The sequence below is a fragment of the Sarcophilus harrisii genome, chromosome X, assembly GCF_902635505.1.
Source record: "Sarcophilus harrisii chromosome X, mSarHar1.11, whole genome shotgun sequence".
Lineage (NCBI taxonomy): Eukaryota > Metazoa > Chordata > Mammalia > Dasyuromorphia > Dasyuridae > Sarcophilus > Sarcophilus harrisii.
The window spans coordinates 56,818,743-56,835,655 of record NC_045432.1 but is presented as its reverse complement, the minus strand read 5'-3'; the positions used below and the strand labels follow the sequence as shown (position 1 = coordinate 56,835,655).

The 16,913-nt window shown below is 43.8% G+C and overlaps 1 protein-coding gene across 2 annotated transcripts; it reads right to left on the bottom strand.

Annotated features, from left to right (window-relative positions):
- Window positions 1–351: 351 nt before the first annotated feature.
- On the bottom strand, window positions 352–16,565 carry LPAR4 (lysophosphatidic acid receptor 4). Of its 2 annotated transcripts, none has more exons than XM_031944447.1 (3): window positions 16,282–16,565; window positions 10,387–10,545; window positions 352–2,376 (listed from the first exon to the last, which is right to left on the bottom strand). In XM_031944447.1, exon 3 carries the CDS (start codon window positions 2,203–2,205, stop codon window positions 1,156–1,158), a length of 1,050 nt encoding a protein of 349 aa, XP_031800307.1. In that variant the 5' UTR covers window positions 2,206–2,376; window positions 10,387–10,545; window positions 16,282–16,565; the 3' UTR covers window positions 352–1,155. The 2 variants fall into 2 exon arrangements, with proteins under 2 accessions (XP_031800307.1, XP_031800306.1); XM_031944446.1 differs by lacking the exon at window positions 16,282–16,565 and adding an exon at window positions 15,331–16,018.
- Window positions 16,566–16,913: the final 348 nt, after the last annotated feature.

Genomic DNA, 16,913 nt, shown 5'->3' with positions numbered 1-16,913 from the left:
ACAAAGAAAAGACCAACTTGGCTTGGTTTTTTTGCTCTAAAAGTAGTAGGAGAGATGCATGTCCAGTCAGGTATATTGCTGTAAATGGCAAGAGCAAAGAAGATTTACTTCTATCTGATTTTCTAACTTAGTTGCTATCTATATATTTAGTGCCTATATTTACTCTGTAGCCGAGGTCTCCATTAGATAAGAAAATGAAGCACACACTGGCCAAAGCTACAGATCATGCAAAGATACAATAAATGTATGTTTTAAGAATGTTCTTTTAATATGATTCCCCCCTCCCCTATCTCCCACTTAACCCCTGCTTTGAGCACAAATTCAGATGATTTTCAACTATAATGTGCCCAAGTTTTCAATCTGAATGTTGCTAGTAAGAAAAGTACACAAATATAAAGGTAAAATAAGCATGCACTTGAATACACCGGCATGTACTATGGTTTATATTGCAAGTATTCTGATCAGAAGAGTCAGTTACTTCAATAACTCTTCTTTCCTGCTCTTACACAAACACGACCTTTTTTGTTTTCACATATACACACACAGAGACATACAAGCCAAACTTAGTTGGTCTGTGCCTTGCATGTAGTAGGTACTTAATTGTTATTGAATTGAATCTGTGTTCCCATTCAAATATTTCAATGAAAATAAAACTTAAAAATGTATTCTTAGAGTCAGTTTAAAGATTGATGAAAACTGCTGATTTGATCTCCAAAAAACAGCCATTCAAAATTAATATAGAAACCACTAGCCTTTGTAGAGAAAGGGGAAAAACTAGCATGTAGCTATGAGTAGTAAGATGATAGGCTTGATTTTCCATTTCCTGACTCGATTCTGTGATTCCAAGTCCAATTGTGTTGTTCCACTTACCATTTGAATGAAAATCGCTAGATAACAAAGATTTCCCCTACTCATTCATTTCACATAGTAAAACTTGAGGAGAGCAAAAAATCTGGGACTCCCTCTGGATGTTATAATGGCATCAGACCTCTAGGTATTGGAAAACTTGGTGTGAGTTACTCCAAGAATCCGGGTCCCCCTTGAGGCAGGCAGCGTCACTAGTTTCTGTGATATTAGACTCAAAGCTGTTGCTCAGGATCTTAACATTAGGAAGCTGTTGTATGACATGGAATGAATGCAAGAACTGTAGCATAGTTAGAGGTTGGATTCCAACATGAGTTCTCCCCCATTAGTCATCGCCTGCTCACTGAGTTCCTCCTGGATTGCTGGAAGAGAAGTCTTTGCTGTCAGTGGTGTTTCAGTCTTGAAAAGTGACTCCATTTTGATCTGGGTGTTAATATAGAGAGACTTCTGAAAGGACTCCAATGTGAAATAATAGATGAATGGGTCAAAGCAGCAATTGAGTGTTGCAATGCACAGTGTAATGGGGTACATCGTTTTGGCAAACCTCTCCAAGGAGCAGTTGGTTATGGCTTGGGAGCGGACCAGAGCATACAGGAAGAGAATAGAGTTGTATGGCACAAAACAGACGATGAAAATGGCCACATGCACAATGATCATCTTCAACACTTTTTCTTTGTTGGTTCCAATCTGGGAGAGTGTTGCAGGTTTTCGGAGGGTTCTCAGTACCAAGGAAGAGCATGTGAGATTCAGGAGCAAAGGAATGATGAAGCCTACCACTTCAATGAATATCGTAATCTTGGACAAATAGGTCTTCCAGATACGCTTGGAAAACCCCTCAAAGCAGGTGGTTGTGGAGTTGGAGACATTGGTTGTGGAGAACAAAGAGGCAGATATCCCACCACTGAGGACCAGTATCCACACTCCTGCACAGACGATAGCAGAGTTTCTTCTTGTTCGGATAGTACGAGAGCGGAAGGGATAGACAATAGCAAGGAATCTGTCAACACTGATACAAGTGAGGAAGAGCATGCTTCCATAGATATTGGTGAGAAAAGCAGTCCCAGAAATCTTGCAGAGGGTATCACCAAAAGGCCAGTGTCTGTTGAAGTTATAAAAAATCTTAAATGGCAAGGTAAAAACAAAGAGCAGATCAGAGAGGGCCAGGTTGGTGATGAAAATGGCAGTCTCACTCCTCATTTTCATCCGACAGCAGAAAACAAAGAGGGACGCACAATTTGTTATGAGACCAAGGATGAACACGACGCTGTAAACTGCGCCATTCAGATTGTACTTAAAAGAGTCATCAGTGAAGCATGTTTGGTTGGTGCTGGAGTTTCCCATTCCAATTTCAGGCTGGGCTTCTGGAAGCTGCTGCAGTGGAATTCTGTGGTGTCCATACACTGGTCAGGAAGCCTTGGGGGGAGCTGAGGAGGTCAAGTGCTGCTTGAACCACCTGCCTGGCAAAAAGGTAACTTCTCTGGGACCTGAATATTGCAGAAAGATATTTTTCTCCTATATGAGACAAAGTGGAACCAGTTAGCACGACAACCAATCACCTGGATTTCAATTACTATTGCAGGAGAGAAAAAGGTAAACTTCCTGTCTACTCAGGTTTGAAGAAAACATTAGCCAAGGCACTCATAAGCAACAGGGGTTCTGGCCTAGTTGAAAGTTTGAGCAAAAATATTCTTTATTATCGCTATTGATAAGAATCATCCTTTATAGTTTCAGACACTTAACAGTTTTCATTATTTTACTTTATCAAATCTTCCCAACAACCTTGTGCAACTGTTATCATTTTTGCTTAACAGATGGAAGAATGGAGCTCAGTTCAGAGACTTCAAATGATTTACCCAATTCCACATGACTAATTAGGAGCAGAGTTGAGGCCAGAACTTAGGTCTCTGGACCTTTCAGGATAGCTTTTTTCCTTCACTGTGTTTTGCTGCCCTTTCTCAAATATGTTTGCCTCTGGCCTTCTTTAAGACAATGTACTAAACAAAACTAAATCATCAGTCATTGGGGAACCTGTACAGCCTCCAGATCTAAGCATCAATGCCCACTGTGCAGGACTTGACATAGAGAAAGCACAGGAATTGTCTGGACAGACCCTATATTGATTCTAAGATGCATTCTGGAAGTAGCAATTTTGTTATTCTTTTTTTTACTAAATCCTTGCCATGAGTTTATAGTCTTATCACCTGGCTTTCTCCTCAAAGTTAAGTCCTACTTAATTAAGGGTTCAGATTGATTGACTTTTAACTGCCACAGTGTCTCCTTGGTTTTCTTTTTACTGGTCCAGTACTGTACATGAGAGATACCCTAAAAGACTGAAAAAGGAGGTGTTCTAGCCAGGATGTGAAAGTGAGCAATGATACTCTGGGAATGTTATTGCTAGTGTACTACAAGGCAATGGTGAGCCAAGGAGTGCTCAAAGAGAGAAGTGAAATCCAAGAATCTCTAGTTCTCTTCCCATTATCTCCACCACCTCCAGGCCATTCATTGAATCTGTTGAAGTTTCAGTTTTTTCCTATGCACAATGGGGGGATTGGACTAAATGGTCTCTGAGAGTCCTTCTAGAACTAAATCTCTGATCCTTTGACTCTCCCAGCTGGTATCCCACACCTACGATTTCTCTTTACTTCCTGTTTTCGCAATATACCCCCCTCCTTCTGCTAGCCTCTAAACAAGAGTTCACCCTAGCTGAGTAGAATGTAGAGGCTGATCCTCTGTGGACATTCATTCCTCAAGCTTCCGCCTGCACCCTGCTTCCTCAGGAGGACTGCTTCTTCATAGGGAAGTCACTGACTCAATCTTCATTGCTCAATATCTGTACAGATTTTGAGGGAAATTTTTATTTATATTTATGAACTGTCTTAGCTTGAAAAGTGCTAAGGAAGTGCTCCATAAGATACTGTGTGCAAGGAGTTAAGTTTTCAAGCCTTTGAGATGAGAAGCCTATAGAAGAAAAGTGGTCTCTCTCATAGAGTGGTCCCACATAGAAAACAAATGGATTTCATATGGATAATACCTTAATCGTAAAAACCATTCCTTTGAAATGTCTCTTTCTTATGTTAATGACCAAAGAAATTTATGCCCTTATTAGGGTAGACATTAGATCTAATCTAAGCCTTTGTGTTGTGTCCTCTATCTCAAGATAAAGAAACTGAGGGTGGAGAGGGAGGTGATTTAGCTAAGATTACCCAGCTACTAAATGTCAGAGAAAGACTTGGACCCACAACTTCTGATTCCAAATCCAGAGTACACTCCATTATATCAAAATGCTCAGCCCCAGAAACTAGGTTAAAATGACTTCTGCAGCTAAGCCAGAAAAAAAGGGGGAAAAAAACCCTTGCCTGGGCTACATAAGCCCACATTTTCCTAAAAATCAGTGCCCTATAGTTTGCACTGTCACCACCACACATGGAGGTTAGGACAAAGGATGAGATACTCAGCAATATAACCCAAAAGGGAGCGTTCACTGTCTGGGAGGATTCATTTTGACAGAAAGCAGGATAAGGGATTCGGGCATTTTGATGGTAGAGAATATTAGAGGGAAAACAGAGCTCCAGACCAAGGGTAGCCAAGAGTGAGGCAGCCCCAAACCCAACATGATTTTGAGTGAGATAACATGGAAGAACAGGACACTGAGGGAGTAGCCTTTTGTGCTTAGGACAACCAGTGGTCTTAGCAAGAACTCCCAAGGCATTTGTGCTTCTGTACTTTTGTACTGGGGTGTAGCGGAATAAGGCCTGGATTCAGTCAGAAGCCTCATGTTCAGATGTCCACCACTTGCTACCTGTATGACCCTAAGCAAGTGACCTTACCTTAGTAGCACCAGTACAATGAGGTGATTGGACTAGGAAACTTTTAAGGTTCTTTCCTGCCAGCTGGATAGCTTCCCAGTCACTTCTAAATCATACCACTTGCATTTCAACTATTCCCCTCCCACCTGAACCTTGGCTTCTGATCTTGGGATTTTGCCTTCTCCTTCTCAAGATTAGGTCTCCACACTACTTCTGACCTTTTCCAAAGCATGCTTAATCATCCATACTCTTCCCCCTTTTACTCCTTTTTAGCTCCCCTTTATGTTTGCTCTTCCCGTGTTTTCAGAAGAGTTCCTTAAAGGCAAGGACTATCTTCCAAGCTTGTGCTTATATCCTCAGCACTAGCACAGTGGCTGACACCTAATAATCACTTAACAAACTGCTCTGGCATTCACTCATTCTTTTGGCCAGGTGTTTAAACCTTTAAACTCTGGCCCACCTTCTTCCTCCTCTCCAAATTGCACCTTTCTACTTCCTTCCAAATGATTTTGTCCAGAAAGGAGACTGAATCCCCTTCACCTTTCATAAGTAGCTTTCTTCAATTAATGCTGTAACTTTTTTCTTCCTCTTTTATTCTTTGATTCTTCTTCCAGGAAGAGACAGAGACACACAGACAAGTAGGGTGTGAGAGACACACAGACAAGTAGGGTGTGTAGTAGATAGAGAGTGGGGGGTTAGCCACTTCAGCTCTTAGAGTCCCCAAAGAATTGCTAAACAATTCTTAAGTCTGCATTAGTAGAGAGAATTTCCTTTTGGTCCAGACCAAAATCAGCAGAAATATATTACTTTGCACTTAATAGGCTGCATTCACATGGGGATGTTCTGTCTCCCTACCCAAAGCATTGGCTCCAGAAGGGCAGGGTCTTCTATTTTTGCAAACCCCAGAATGCCTAGTAAAGGGTTTGGCCTGGAAAGGCACTCAACTAATATTTGTTACCTTGCTAAATTTGTCTTCTAAGTAATCAAACCCTATAAGAGAGAAAAGAACACAGGCAAGAAAATAGTCTTTTCACAATTCTGAACTCAGAAAATGGGAGGGACACCCGTCTGCCAACCAACCTCCTCTCCCTGCTGCAGCACATAGCACCTTGTCTGTCTAGCAGTAAGAGTGCGGTCCTGGGATTTTACCCAGATCATTAGCTGAGTTCTATTTCTGACTCAGTATGTAACTTGGCTATACCCTTCCTCTTCTCTGGATACATACCACCTATGTCCCCATCTTAGAGCTGGGCTTGAAAGGATTCGGTCAGACCTGTGGAAAACTTAGGAACCTGACAGTGAGCAATACTACCCAAGTAACATTTTCTAAACCTTCCCAGACACAACTGAACATTTATGTTGGCATTTCCTTTGCACCTCTGTCTCAATCCAAAAAGACACCGTTCTTCTTCAGGCTCCTTTCTATTTAGAAATCCTGTCTTTGAGTTTCAGCCAAAAGTAGGATCGTGGGATTTTAGAGCTCACAATGTCATAGGGGTTTATGAGTCCAACCTTGTCCTGAGTCTCAGGAAATTGGACCTCACAGAGCAGAGAAATGACTTGCCCAGTGGTCACACAGGCAGTCATCAGCAGAACTGGGACTAGAACTCCAGGCTGAGAAGGATTTGAAGTTTCCTTCGAGGTTGCTTTTGGACTGAGAGGATATCAACCATTTCTGAAGCAGCTATCATGTACCACTGGGATAAGCGATTTTCAGATAGCTCATTTGACCTCAAGGAAAGCCAAATTCAGGAAAGACTGAGTTCCCCTAAGGGTCCCTGGGATCTTTAGGGTGAGTCAGGGCTGGAAACAGAGCCTATGCAGCAGCTGGGACTTCATTCTGTCCTCAGCACCTGTCCTGGATTAAACCCATGTCCCTGGAATTGCTTGGGATTGAAGAGTTGTCTCAATATTAGAATAATAAGCTTACAGAGGCTTCTCCCTTCAAATACTACATTCAGAGTCTCCACCCTTGGTACTATATTTGAGACGAGAGCACATTTGAGCGAAGGGACCTTTGAGCTAATTTAGTCCAGCTGAGGCAACTTGACATCCAGACAGGATAAGGGGCTTGCCCAAAGTCACACAACCCATTAGACAAAGATTGAAAGTAGCCCTCTGGGCTTTTTCTATCCTTAGGGAACACGTCTAAACTAACTGAACAGAATGGAGCAAGAGTCAAGATTTCTTGTATAGTTTTGGAAGAGATTTGTCCCTGTATCTTTGGCACTTCTCTGAAATATCCAACAGCCATAGAGAGCCCAGGGAGACCCAAAGGTACCTTTTATTTGAAGCCCAGCCCTGTCAGCCCATGATGCTCAGTGGCATTCTCTGTTCTACCAGGCTTGGACTTTGCAGATGGAGAACTCTGGGAGGAAGGGTATTTATTCACCCCAGGGAAAAAAATAAGGACTCTATAAGCTGGATTCAAAGAATGGCTTTTGCTTGTGAAGGAGGTAGAACATAGTTACCACTAGGGCTTTTCATAAATGGTTAACAGATTGTACAGCGGACAGAGGCAATGGGCCAACATGTGTGCTTCACATGAGTTGCAAAAGAAAAAAAAAACTATATGCACACACACATTTATGCCCTGTTTTTACAGCCAATTATTCCTACAATTAATCACTTGGTGAGTTCAGTTCATCAGAGAGATGCTTTCCTATTGACAATGGGCAGGAAGCAGGTCAGCTGAAGGTGGACCAAGAAAATCCAACCCAAAATGAATCTTTAACTTTGACCCACACATATGGACTCAATTCAGACAGCTCATTGCAGGTACTCCCATTTTCCACTCTTTCTTTTGATTTTTAACAATAATGAAGTAGGCTAAACTTGGGATCTCCCCAACTCCTGCAGAATATTTAGTCTCTTGGCCCTCCTCAGTTAATAAATCAATCTCTGCAGTTTACAGGGTGGGAACTTTCCAAGGGGTACCTTAAAAGCAGAGTTTTCTCCCACTTTACTCACAGGGTTGTGATGAGGAGCAAATGAGATAATATTTGTAAAAAGTGCTTAGTGCAATACCTGGCATACTGTAGGTACTATATAGAAGTGATTATTCCCTCTCTCACCATCTGCACACAAAGTGCCATGAGCAGAATTAATCATAGCCTGGGAAACCAAGTCCCAGAAGGTGGAGGAAACCTGAAGTCTCTCCCACTGATTCATTTTGAATAGGATTTGCTTAGCTTTGAGTGGTTCAGCTCTCTCCAGTATTTCCTCTTTCTAATCTGGTGGAAGTGTATAAAACTTGACACAATAGAGTCCAGCACTTCCTCTGACACCATTGTATTCTTGCCTATAAATACTAAATAGTGTTGGGAGCTAAGGAATACCCAAATGCTGTGAAAATCCAGGGAGTTCCACATGATCCTGGACAAGGGATGGGTAAGGCATCAGGAACAGTAGAAAGCTGAAAATTGACAAGATTAGGACATTTCCCAGGTCAAAGCCAAGGCATGTCCACTACCGAAGTTCAGGTTATATTATTCTTTGGTTGATATTTCAGAAGAATATCTCAAACATGGCCTAGTTATATGTACAACACACCACATGAAGAAAGCTGCTAAAAGCTTCAGTTCACAATTGATCTAGGATCCCTATCAGCTCAAATTCTAGGCAATTCTCATTTTGTGCTAAATGCTTCACTTGTTCAACCTGGTTTCTATGTTCCAGAAGATCTCCTGGGAGAGCTGAGAGGTATTTCCTGTAAATGGTGGCTTCCCCAGGCTAGATCTGGTTTGCATTGCCCTCCTGGCTCTTCTCCCCGCCTCCCCAAATCTATTTTATTTAACTAGAGTGCTGGGCTGACTGGGCCCCTGATCCAATCAGATTCTATCTACCAAAGGCCAAGCTGATTTTCCCTCCTCTTTTGACCAAAAGTGGCTTCACTTCCCCAATAACTCTTCACCCACTGACCTGGTCCATCACTTGGAAAGAAGAGGGTCGACTGCTCCAAAGCAGTGGGCCAAAGAATTGCATCAGCCTCCTTTCAGTAATGTAGTCTTTTACCCCGACTTGGTTAGGAAGTAAAATGATTGCTCAAGCTACAGCTTTAGCATTGTCTTAGGCCTTGAGACTTGGTATCTCATCACAATAGAGGGACTAAAGGCTTTAGGGGAATTCCTGGACGTACTCATTTCCAAATTCTGCACTCTACCTCTATATCAGCTGGGAATTCTACTTTGTTTCTTACCGCCTCCAAACTGTCCAGATAAGCTTAACGGTTTTTCATTTGGACACCTAATTATCAAATATTCATGTGCACTGATGCAAGGGGACATAAGTACGGACCAAGGGGGCTGAGACTCTAAAGATGTGAGTACCCTGTGTATGTATGTATGAGAGCAAATTAGATTGAGGAATCACGATTTAGAATAATACCTCACATTTCTATTAGCTTCATTAACTGAATCACAAGAAACAATAAGATCATTTTGTTCTGTCCTGGGTCTGGGGGTGGCATTGCCTTTAATAATTCTGAATGGCTGATTAAGGAAAGAAGGCAGAGAATGAAATGGAGAATTTGGTAAGATACCAAATAGGAGACTGGCATCACCAGAGTTTCAGCCCACTGTAGGTACCAGTTGTTACAATACTTTGGCAAGTGACCTAAAATGATAATGACATGCAGGTCCACCTATAAAATTGTAGGAACTGTGACTAGCAACACCCTCTGAGGAGTGCTGTGAGGTAAATGAGGGAGACTCCCTATCTAAGGTGAATTTGCATTTTTCATTGATGTTATTGACTTATAATGTATACATTACCATGGGTTCTCATTAGTGTCTGGATATGTGTTGGTCACTTTTTTAAATGTTGCTTTTGGTCCCAACCTGATTTCATCCTTGTGGGAAAGTCTTAGTGTGGAAAGTCCCTCTACTGCTGCAGAACAATAACCCTTTTGTAACTTCCAAGTTATAGAAAGTTGCTTGGGGCACAGAGAGGTTCAGTGAGTTCCCAGGGTCATCCAGGCAGTGTGTGTCAAAGGCTGGGATGGAAGGAACCCAGGCCTTCCTGATTCTTCCTGTACTACCTGCACCAGGCTGCTTGTCAGATGACAGAACATGCCTAATCCCTACAATGGGATTCTTTTGTCCACTCTGATGTTCTCCCCAGTACCTTGCTGTGCTGTGAAGATGACCCCAAGAGCCCAAAGGCTCATCTTGCCCAGCTGGAAAAGCCTCAAATCTGCCTCTGGAGCTGAGCCATGTGTTTTTTATCAGAGGACCAGCTGGATTTAGTGCTGGCTCTTGATCAGATTAGCTGAGGAGTGGTAAATTTGGGCTATACCCCCCAGGTGGTTTGACAGGGCAGTGGGTTGGGATCTAAAGCACTGGTGGGATGGACAGCTACTTTAATGAACAGGTTGATCTGTTAGATTCAGAGCCGGGAGAGACATTAGATGTTATGTAGTCCAACTTTCTCGTTGTACAAAGAGGCCTGAGGAGGGCAAGTAACTTGACCAAAGTCATCTGAGCAGCCAAGCGGCCGGGCCCAGATGGGCCCTCTGACAGCACATGCCCAGATCTGGCTTCCTTTCTGCTGCCTCCGACATTGCCTAAATAGCCTGTTTGCCAGAGCCACTAGGATGCACCATGGTCAGCTCCTCCTCCAGCCAAGGAGTTATACCTGAGTCAGAGTCAGGGCTTTATAGTCAGCTAGGACCCAGAACAGAAGGCAGAGTTCATGTTTACAGGAAGAGAAGAATTACCGTAGGGATCCAGTAAGACGTGGGGACCCTCTGAGTTGTTTGCTGCAGAAGCGAAGGGTGTTCGGGCAGGTTCTCCAAACCTGTTCACTTCAATAGCTGGGGCTGTATTGGCACTCAGGCCTTGGCTGAAGATTCTAACAGTTCTTGGCTCTAAAGAATCTGAAATTTTTGTGAGAAATACCCAATGAAAAAGAAATGCACAAGTGGTTTTCTTGGAAATTCACATCTTTTAAGTGCCATATTCCCTTTCACACTGACACCCCACAGAGAAACTGTATTATAAATATCCCTCTTTTCTCCTGATGTGAATTTGCTGGTGATAGTGATCATTCCCGATCCCCCTTTCCTTCCAACACATGTTCTGTTCTGGCCATACAGAGATCTAAGTGTGAGGAGAGGAAAGAGAGCCAACTCAGGTGAAGGGCAAGGTGGGGAGGAACAGGCTGTGCTGGAACCCCCATGACCCATCGACCCCAGGCCTGCTTTCTTCCCTAAGACCTGCCACATCCCCATATGGAAAGAGTAACTGGTCATGAAGAAAGAGTATTCCAAGAATGGCCCAAATTGTTATTTGAGTTTACTGATGTGGATATTTCCTCCCACAATGTAACCTAGTCTCTCTGTACATGTTCAGCCTGCTCAACTCTTGTCCATATCCCCCCAGAAATTTGCCATAGGGGTCTACCCGATGTGCTGAAAATCCTTCCCTGTGTTTTCTTGACATTACAAGAATATCATAGAACATATAGTCTATCTAGCCACTTGCTGTCCTTCACTCTTACCACGTAACTAATAGACGATTCTCATTTTTATTAAATTGTGAGTAATTGTGAAGCCTCAGTTAACAAAAATATTTAATTTACCAGAAGATCCCATTCTGGGATGACTTCAAATATTTGGGAAAAGACACGGTTTAGTAAAAATAACTCTGGCTCAGAAAAGTTTTATTCCTGGTTTGCTCAATGACGCTTCCTTTCTCTGGTCCTCAGTTTCTTCATCAGTAAAAGATGGAGGTTGAACTAGATGATTTTTACTGTCCCTTCTAGCTCTTGATATATTCTAGGTTCCAGTTCTAAGGTTTCTTCTAGCATTGACATTCTCAACTATTGTATGAAGGCCAACTGAAAAAAAAAAAGTGGGAAAGAAGAAGGGAGGGGAAAGCTGCACCCTGCCATGGGATTAGCACACTATTCCTCCCTGCAAGAGAATGTAAACCTCTAGAAATGTTCAGATTCCCAGGTGAGTATAAAGATTTCTTCAATTCTCAAAAGGACTAGGAGTGAGTCCTTTATACTATACCATTACTAACTTGAATGAACCATAAAAAATGAATGGCTGATTGCATGCTCCACAATTAATAATTTACAACTTTCCTTGGAGCTTTTAAAAAATACATACTTCCAAAGTGAGTTGATTACCTGAGTTGGGTTGATCAGAATAGATTTGTTTTAAGTCCCTGAAATCCCAGTCTCAGAAGAGCTCGAGACTGTACCATAATGTGTAAGCGCCTCCTTCCTTTCTTTTATTGCCTTAGAAATACTCACCATTCCAATACTCCTCTGGTTATGGAAACTAGGGAAGGTGAGATCCTGGTCATTCCCCCACAAGACACAACAAACATTTTTGTGAGTGTCAATTGTATGCAGAGAACAGTTTGTAAAACTGAGCAGCCTATGGGAAGAGCCCCATAACTGAGAGTCTATACTGATTTTTAACACATCCTAGTTGTATCAAAGTTGGTGAGGCAGGACTTCTTAAATACTCTGTCAGTGGCCCACTTTGGCAGAGAATGCCCTCCCGTCGATTCAGGAAGACTAGTATTGCTGTGAATGAGGCTTAAGACTATATTTGAAGGTTTTTCAATATGCAAAGCCAATTATTCATCAGGCCAGATATCACCACATGGACACTATCATGCCATAAGCATGAAGATTATATCCTTTTATGTCCCAGCCACCCAGAGAAGCTTCTCTGGGGACCAAGCCACTGAGAATCATTACTCAAAGCCTAAGTCTGCTTAGCAGCCAATGATCCTTTTGATGAGGAATTAATCCAGTGGGAACAGCTCATCAAGTGGCCAATTTACTAGTCATTTAATTCTTTCCAAAGAGGTGACACTCCTTGTACAGAGGGCTCCAGACTGGCTATTAGTGATCCAAAGAGATTAGGCTCACAAGCTGCTTTATCTAAAATTCCTTCTCTAGCAGGTGTATAGACACTAGAAAATGAGGAGGAAAACCATTTTTGTCAAATAAGACACAAAAAGCTGGCCTGTTGTATTTTACCTTGAAGAGTATTCCAGCTGTCTACAGGATGCTTGTTCGAGACTCTTTGATAGTCTGGTACTAACTACTCACCTGTACAAAATCTGTTTCAGCCAGGCTGATTTCCTTGTCTCCAAGCACCCCATGAACACCATCTCACACCCCTATACTTTTGTTCATGCTATTCTGCTTAGAATTCCCATAACCCAAGCCACTTCACCGATCAACTCCTATCCATTTTTAAAGATCTAGTTCAAAGTGCTATTACTGAGCACCCAAGGAACCTTCCTTGGTTTCTTCAACCATAGAATTTCAAGCTAGATAGAACCTTATAAGTAATCTACCTTGCTCCCCAACTTTAGAGAGAAAGAAACTGAAGCCCAGGATGAATTTACCAGAGTTCACAGAGTTAGTCTAAGCAGCCATGGCACCCTGTTATTTGAATTATATTTATTACAGTGATCTCCCTCTCTCCTTCCCCGCCCCTCCCTCCTTGTCTGTCTGTCTCCCATCTCCTTTTCTTCTTCTCACTTCCTTAAAATCTTACATTTATCATGACTCATATGGTTCTTACAATTTTATATGAGTATAATTTGCTTTTCTTTCTAGAAGGCAAGCTCCTTGAGCAAGTAATTTATCATATTTATCTTCAGGTCCTCCCTCATAGACTAGAAGTTTTGACTGATTACCTGATATTCTGACTCTCTTAAATGTCCTGTTGATGATGTAAGGCCATCAGCCTAGCAGTCAGAAACCTTGTAAGCTATCTCCATGTTTGAGCTGTATACCATTCTTATCAGCTCCACTAGCAGTAGACTTGCCCCTGTATCTGGACATGTCCTTCAGCTGTCCAATCCAGTTCTCCTTTTCTTTGTTCATAAGTCCCTAAGTCCATATTAGGATCCTTTTGTTAGCCAGCCTTCAAATCTACAGACCATCTCTCTTCCAGAGAATCTATCACCTTCCTTCAAAAGATGAAGTCATTCTTCACCCACTCTGAAGGAGACAAAAGTGAGCAAACCCTTTTATATAGTAACTAGTAAAGATTTTTAGACATTTCTTATCTTTTGGAGGATGCTAGCCCCTATCTCTCTTTGCCAATATTCACCCAGTGAGGTAGGTGGTCTTAGTTATCTCTGTTTTAGAGAGATGAAGGGACTTGCCCACAGACATCAACCATAGAGAGACAATGTGGAATTATGGAAAGGACCCTGATTTTTCATTTGGAAGCTCTGAATTCAAATCCTGGCTCTGCTACTTCTTAGCCATGTGGGCTTGCTCAAGCCACTCTTTCTCTAGACCTCAGTGTCTTTCCCTATAAAATGAGGAATTTGGATTAAATCATCTCTAAAATCTCTTCCAGCTCTCAGCCTCTGCTTCCAAGGCTAAGATTCTTTGTTTTAGACCAAGCAGCCTTCCTGAAAACTGAGCCTAATTTCCCCCTGAGGTCAATGACCAAAGGCTAAGCTTCTAGTTTTCACAAGTCTCATTCTCCCACACAAGTCAAGGGCATGAACATATGAACATGAGCAGAGTGATACTTACACGGTTGTGGCCCTGACCTCACCACCACAACAGCAACAGCAACCACCCAAGCTTCCCTCAAAGAGGGAGCCATCTGACTTCAGATTCGTCTGGGTATTTTTGAACTCCCAGCCCCATACTTTTTTGCTTTTCGAAGGCTGCCTTAAAATTTTGAAGCTAGTGATTTTATCAGCTGGCAAATACCCTCCCTAGCAGGGATCTGATTTTTAGCTTATGACAAGTTAAAAGACTTCATGAGGTATGTGAGTGTGTGTGGGGGGGGGGGGCTACTTTTGAATGTTTCTTGAGCTCCCTGAAAGGGCAGAGCTTTTGGCTCCGATCTCTAGTTGTTGTCTTTATGCTAGTTAGGAAGGAGGGGTTGGTATGATGAGGCTGCTGAGATGGTGAATGAGCCCACCGAGCTTTGAGCCACCTCTTCATAGGGATTGTTTGGCCACTTCCCCCACTGAAATCTTGCCGAATTAAATGGCCAAAATGCCCTGCAAGCGAATAGGGAGAATGCAGATGGACTCAGAAGGAGCTTGGCCCCAAAGAATGGTAGAAGTAAAAACCCAGGAGTGGTTTTCTCAGAAAGGAGTAATACCTGCCCCATCCATTACCCAGGCTCTGGCTTTGTTCTTGAATTAGGCATCTAAACAGCTCGTCACATTTACCCAAGATACAGGTTTTCACTGGACACGGATGAGACCGTATTGATGAATGATTCAATTTGCTGGCTGTCCCATTCCCATAAATCCATCAGCCTGATGCTAGTCTTACGTATAGTCATCCGAAAAGAGACCTCTTCCCCAAAGGCAACTTCTGAGCTTGAGAATAAAAAAAAGAGGACCGTAACCCAGAGCAACAGGAGTTTTTAAAGTGCTAGACACGGAGATGCCTTTAATCTTGCTGGCAAGGTACATGTCGTCTTCATTCCTAGGCAACTAGAGCTTCCCGGGCCATTTGCGTTCACTTTAAGTAGTCCTCAGAACCCTATGGCAGTTTCATTACAGCCCCGCAGAAACGAATGAAATCGATGGTTTGTTGCAGGGGAGCCTCGGGGCCCTGTACGCTCCGAGAGGCAGGGCGCCCACTGAGCACAGCACCCCCCCCCCTCCCAGCCCCACTCCCAAACAACAGACCCAAGAAGACTTACCGCGAGTGAGTGTGTGCTAGCTAAGAAAGTACGTTCCTGGCTGTAGACAGCTAGCTAGCAAGGGGAGCTAGCAAGCTCTAGGTGCCCCGCGACTACGGCAGGCTCTTTCAAAGTGCGTGCCTTTCTCCATGTCCTCCGGCGCAAAGCCACGAACCAAAGCAGCCCCAGCTGGGTCGCTCCCAGCTTCTCACTGCCGAGCGCTCATCCTCGGAGCGGGCAGGCGGGGGCGGGGGCCATTGCTCGCCCAGCCTTTGTTTAGGCACCGAGGCTCCGGAATGCCAGAGCCGGCGTGCCTTTGGCAAACAGGACACAAGAAAGGGCCCAATGTCTGGGGAAGAAGCCGAGGGGCCGGGGAGCACTTGGGGGTCTCAATAGGAAATGCTTGCCATTGGCTCAGGAGGTCTCGTTGGGAGCCCAGAGCCCGCCCAATCCCCGGGGCTGCAGCCGCGCTCGGCTCCGCTCCCGAGTCACCAATCACTGCGCTGCCGAACTCAGCGCGCTGGCCTCCCAGCTCACTGCCCAGGAAAGGCCGGAATTGGCAGCTTAAGTGCCACTTGACAATGGCTAAAGCTTCTCTCCCGGCCAATTAATGGGCAGAGAGAGCCTGTGTCCCGTGCAACGGGGTTGCCTCATCCGGAGCAGCCTAATGAGGAGTGAGGAGCGAAACGATTGAGTGCTGGGAGGCTGTACGGGGGTACTTACCGGCCAGTCTCTTCGGAAAGAAAGAGGGAGGAGAAAGAATGAAAGAGAAATAGAAAGCACAAAAAGGAGAAGAAAGAACATGGAAAAAAGAAGGGCAAAGGCCACAAGGACAAAACGCTCCAGGAAAAAAAAATGCAGAAAGATTGAAGGAAAGGGGGGAGCGGAAGGGGCCACGGATGAAAGAAAGGGGGGGAGAGAATAAAGGAAAAAGGGGAGCAAAACAAGAAAGAAGTTTTGATGGGTACTTACTGTCTTAAACTTGGGAATACCACCGCTGGAAAAGCACCTCGGTCCTAGGGGCCACATGTACACCTTCTCCAGGAAAACTGCTCAGATTCTGAGGCCGGAGGAGGGCCACCCCTCCTCTTAAGTAGTTGGCTGAGAGGAAGTCTAATTAGCCGAAAGGCTCAGGGGCTTGCTAGTGACCAAAGTAAAGGGGACAGATGAAACCTGTTTATAATGGAATGATCTCCAACTATATACTTCCTCCCCTCAGTATTTTCTGCTGCTATAGGTTGCTGACTGGGTCGCCCACGCTTCTAATGTTATCCTCCCACCTCCTTTCCTTCCTCCTTCCCTCCCTCCCTCCGTTCCTCCTTCCCTCTCCCTTCTGCATCCCCCCTCTCGGTTGAACACTGTTAGAGAACTGTACCCAGCCATCTGCAACTTCATTTCTAGCCTGTCCCTCCACCAGTCTCCAGCACCCCTCTCCCCTCCCCCTTCTCTGGCATGAAGCATTCCAACCAGGGGTAAGATGCTTTCTTTCCTTCTCTGGGTAGATCCCTGCCCCAGGAGCATCGGGAGGGGGAAATCCTCTATCTGCTTCTCAAATCCAGCTTTGCCAATCAGCTGCCTTCCAAACAGGACAGGTTTCTCTTTGT

Excerpts from the sequence above, each read along its gene's own strand:
- LPAR4 (XM_031944447.1), bottom strand. The coding sequence starts at position 2,205 with ATGGGAAACTCCAGCACCAACCAAACATGCTTCACTGATGACTCTTTT.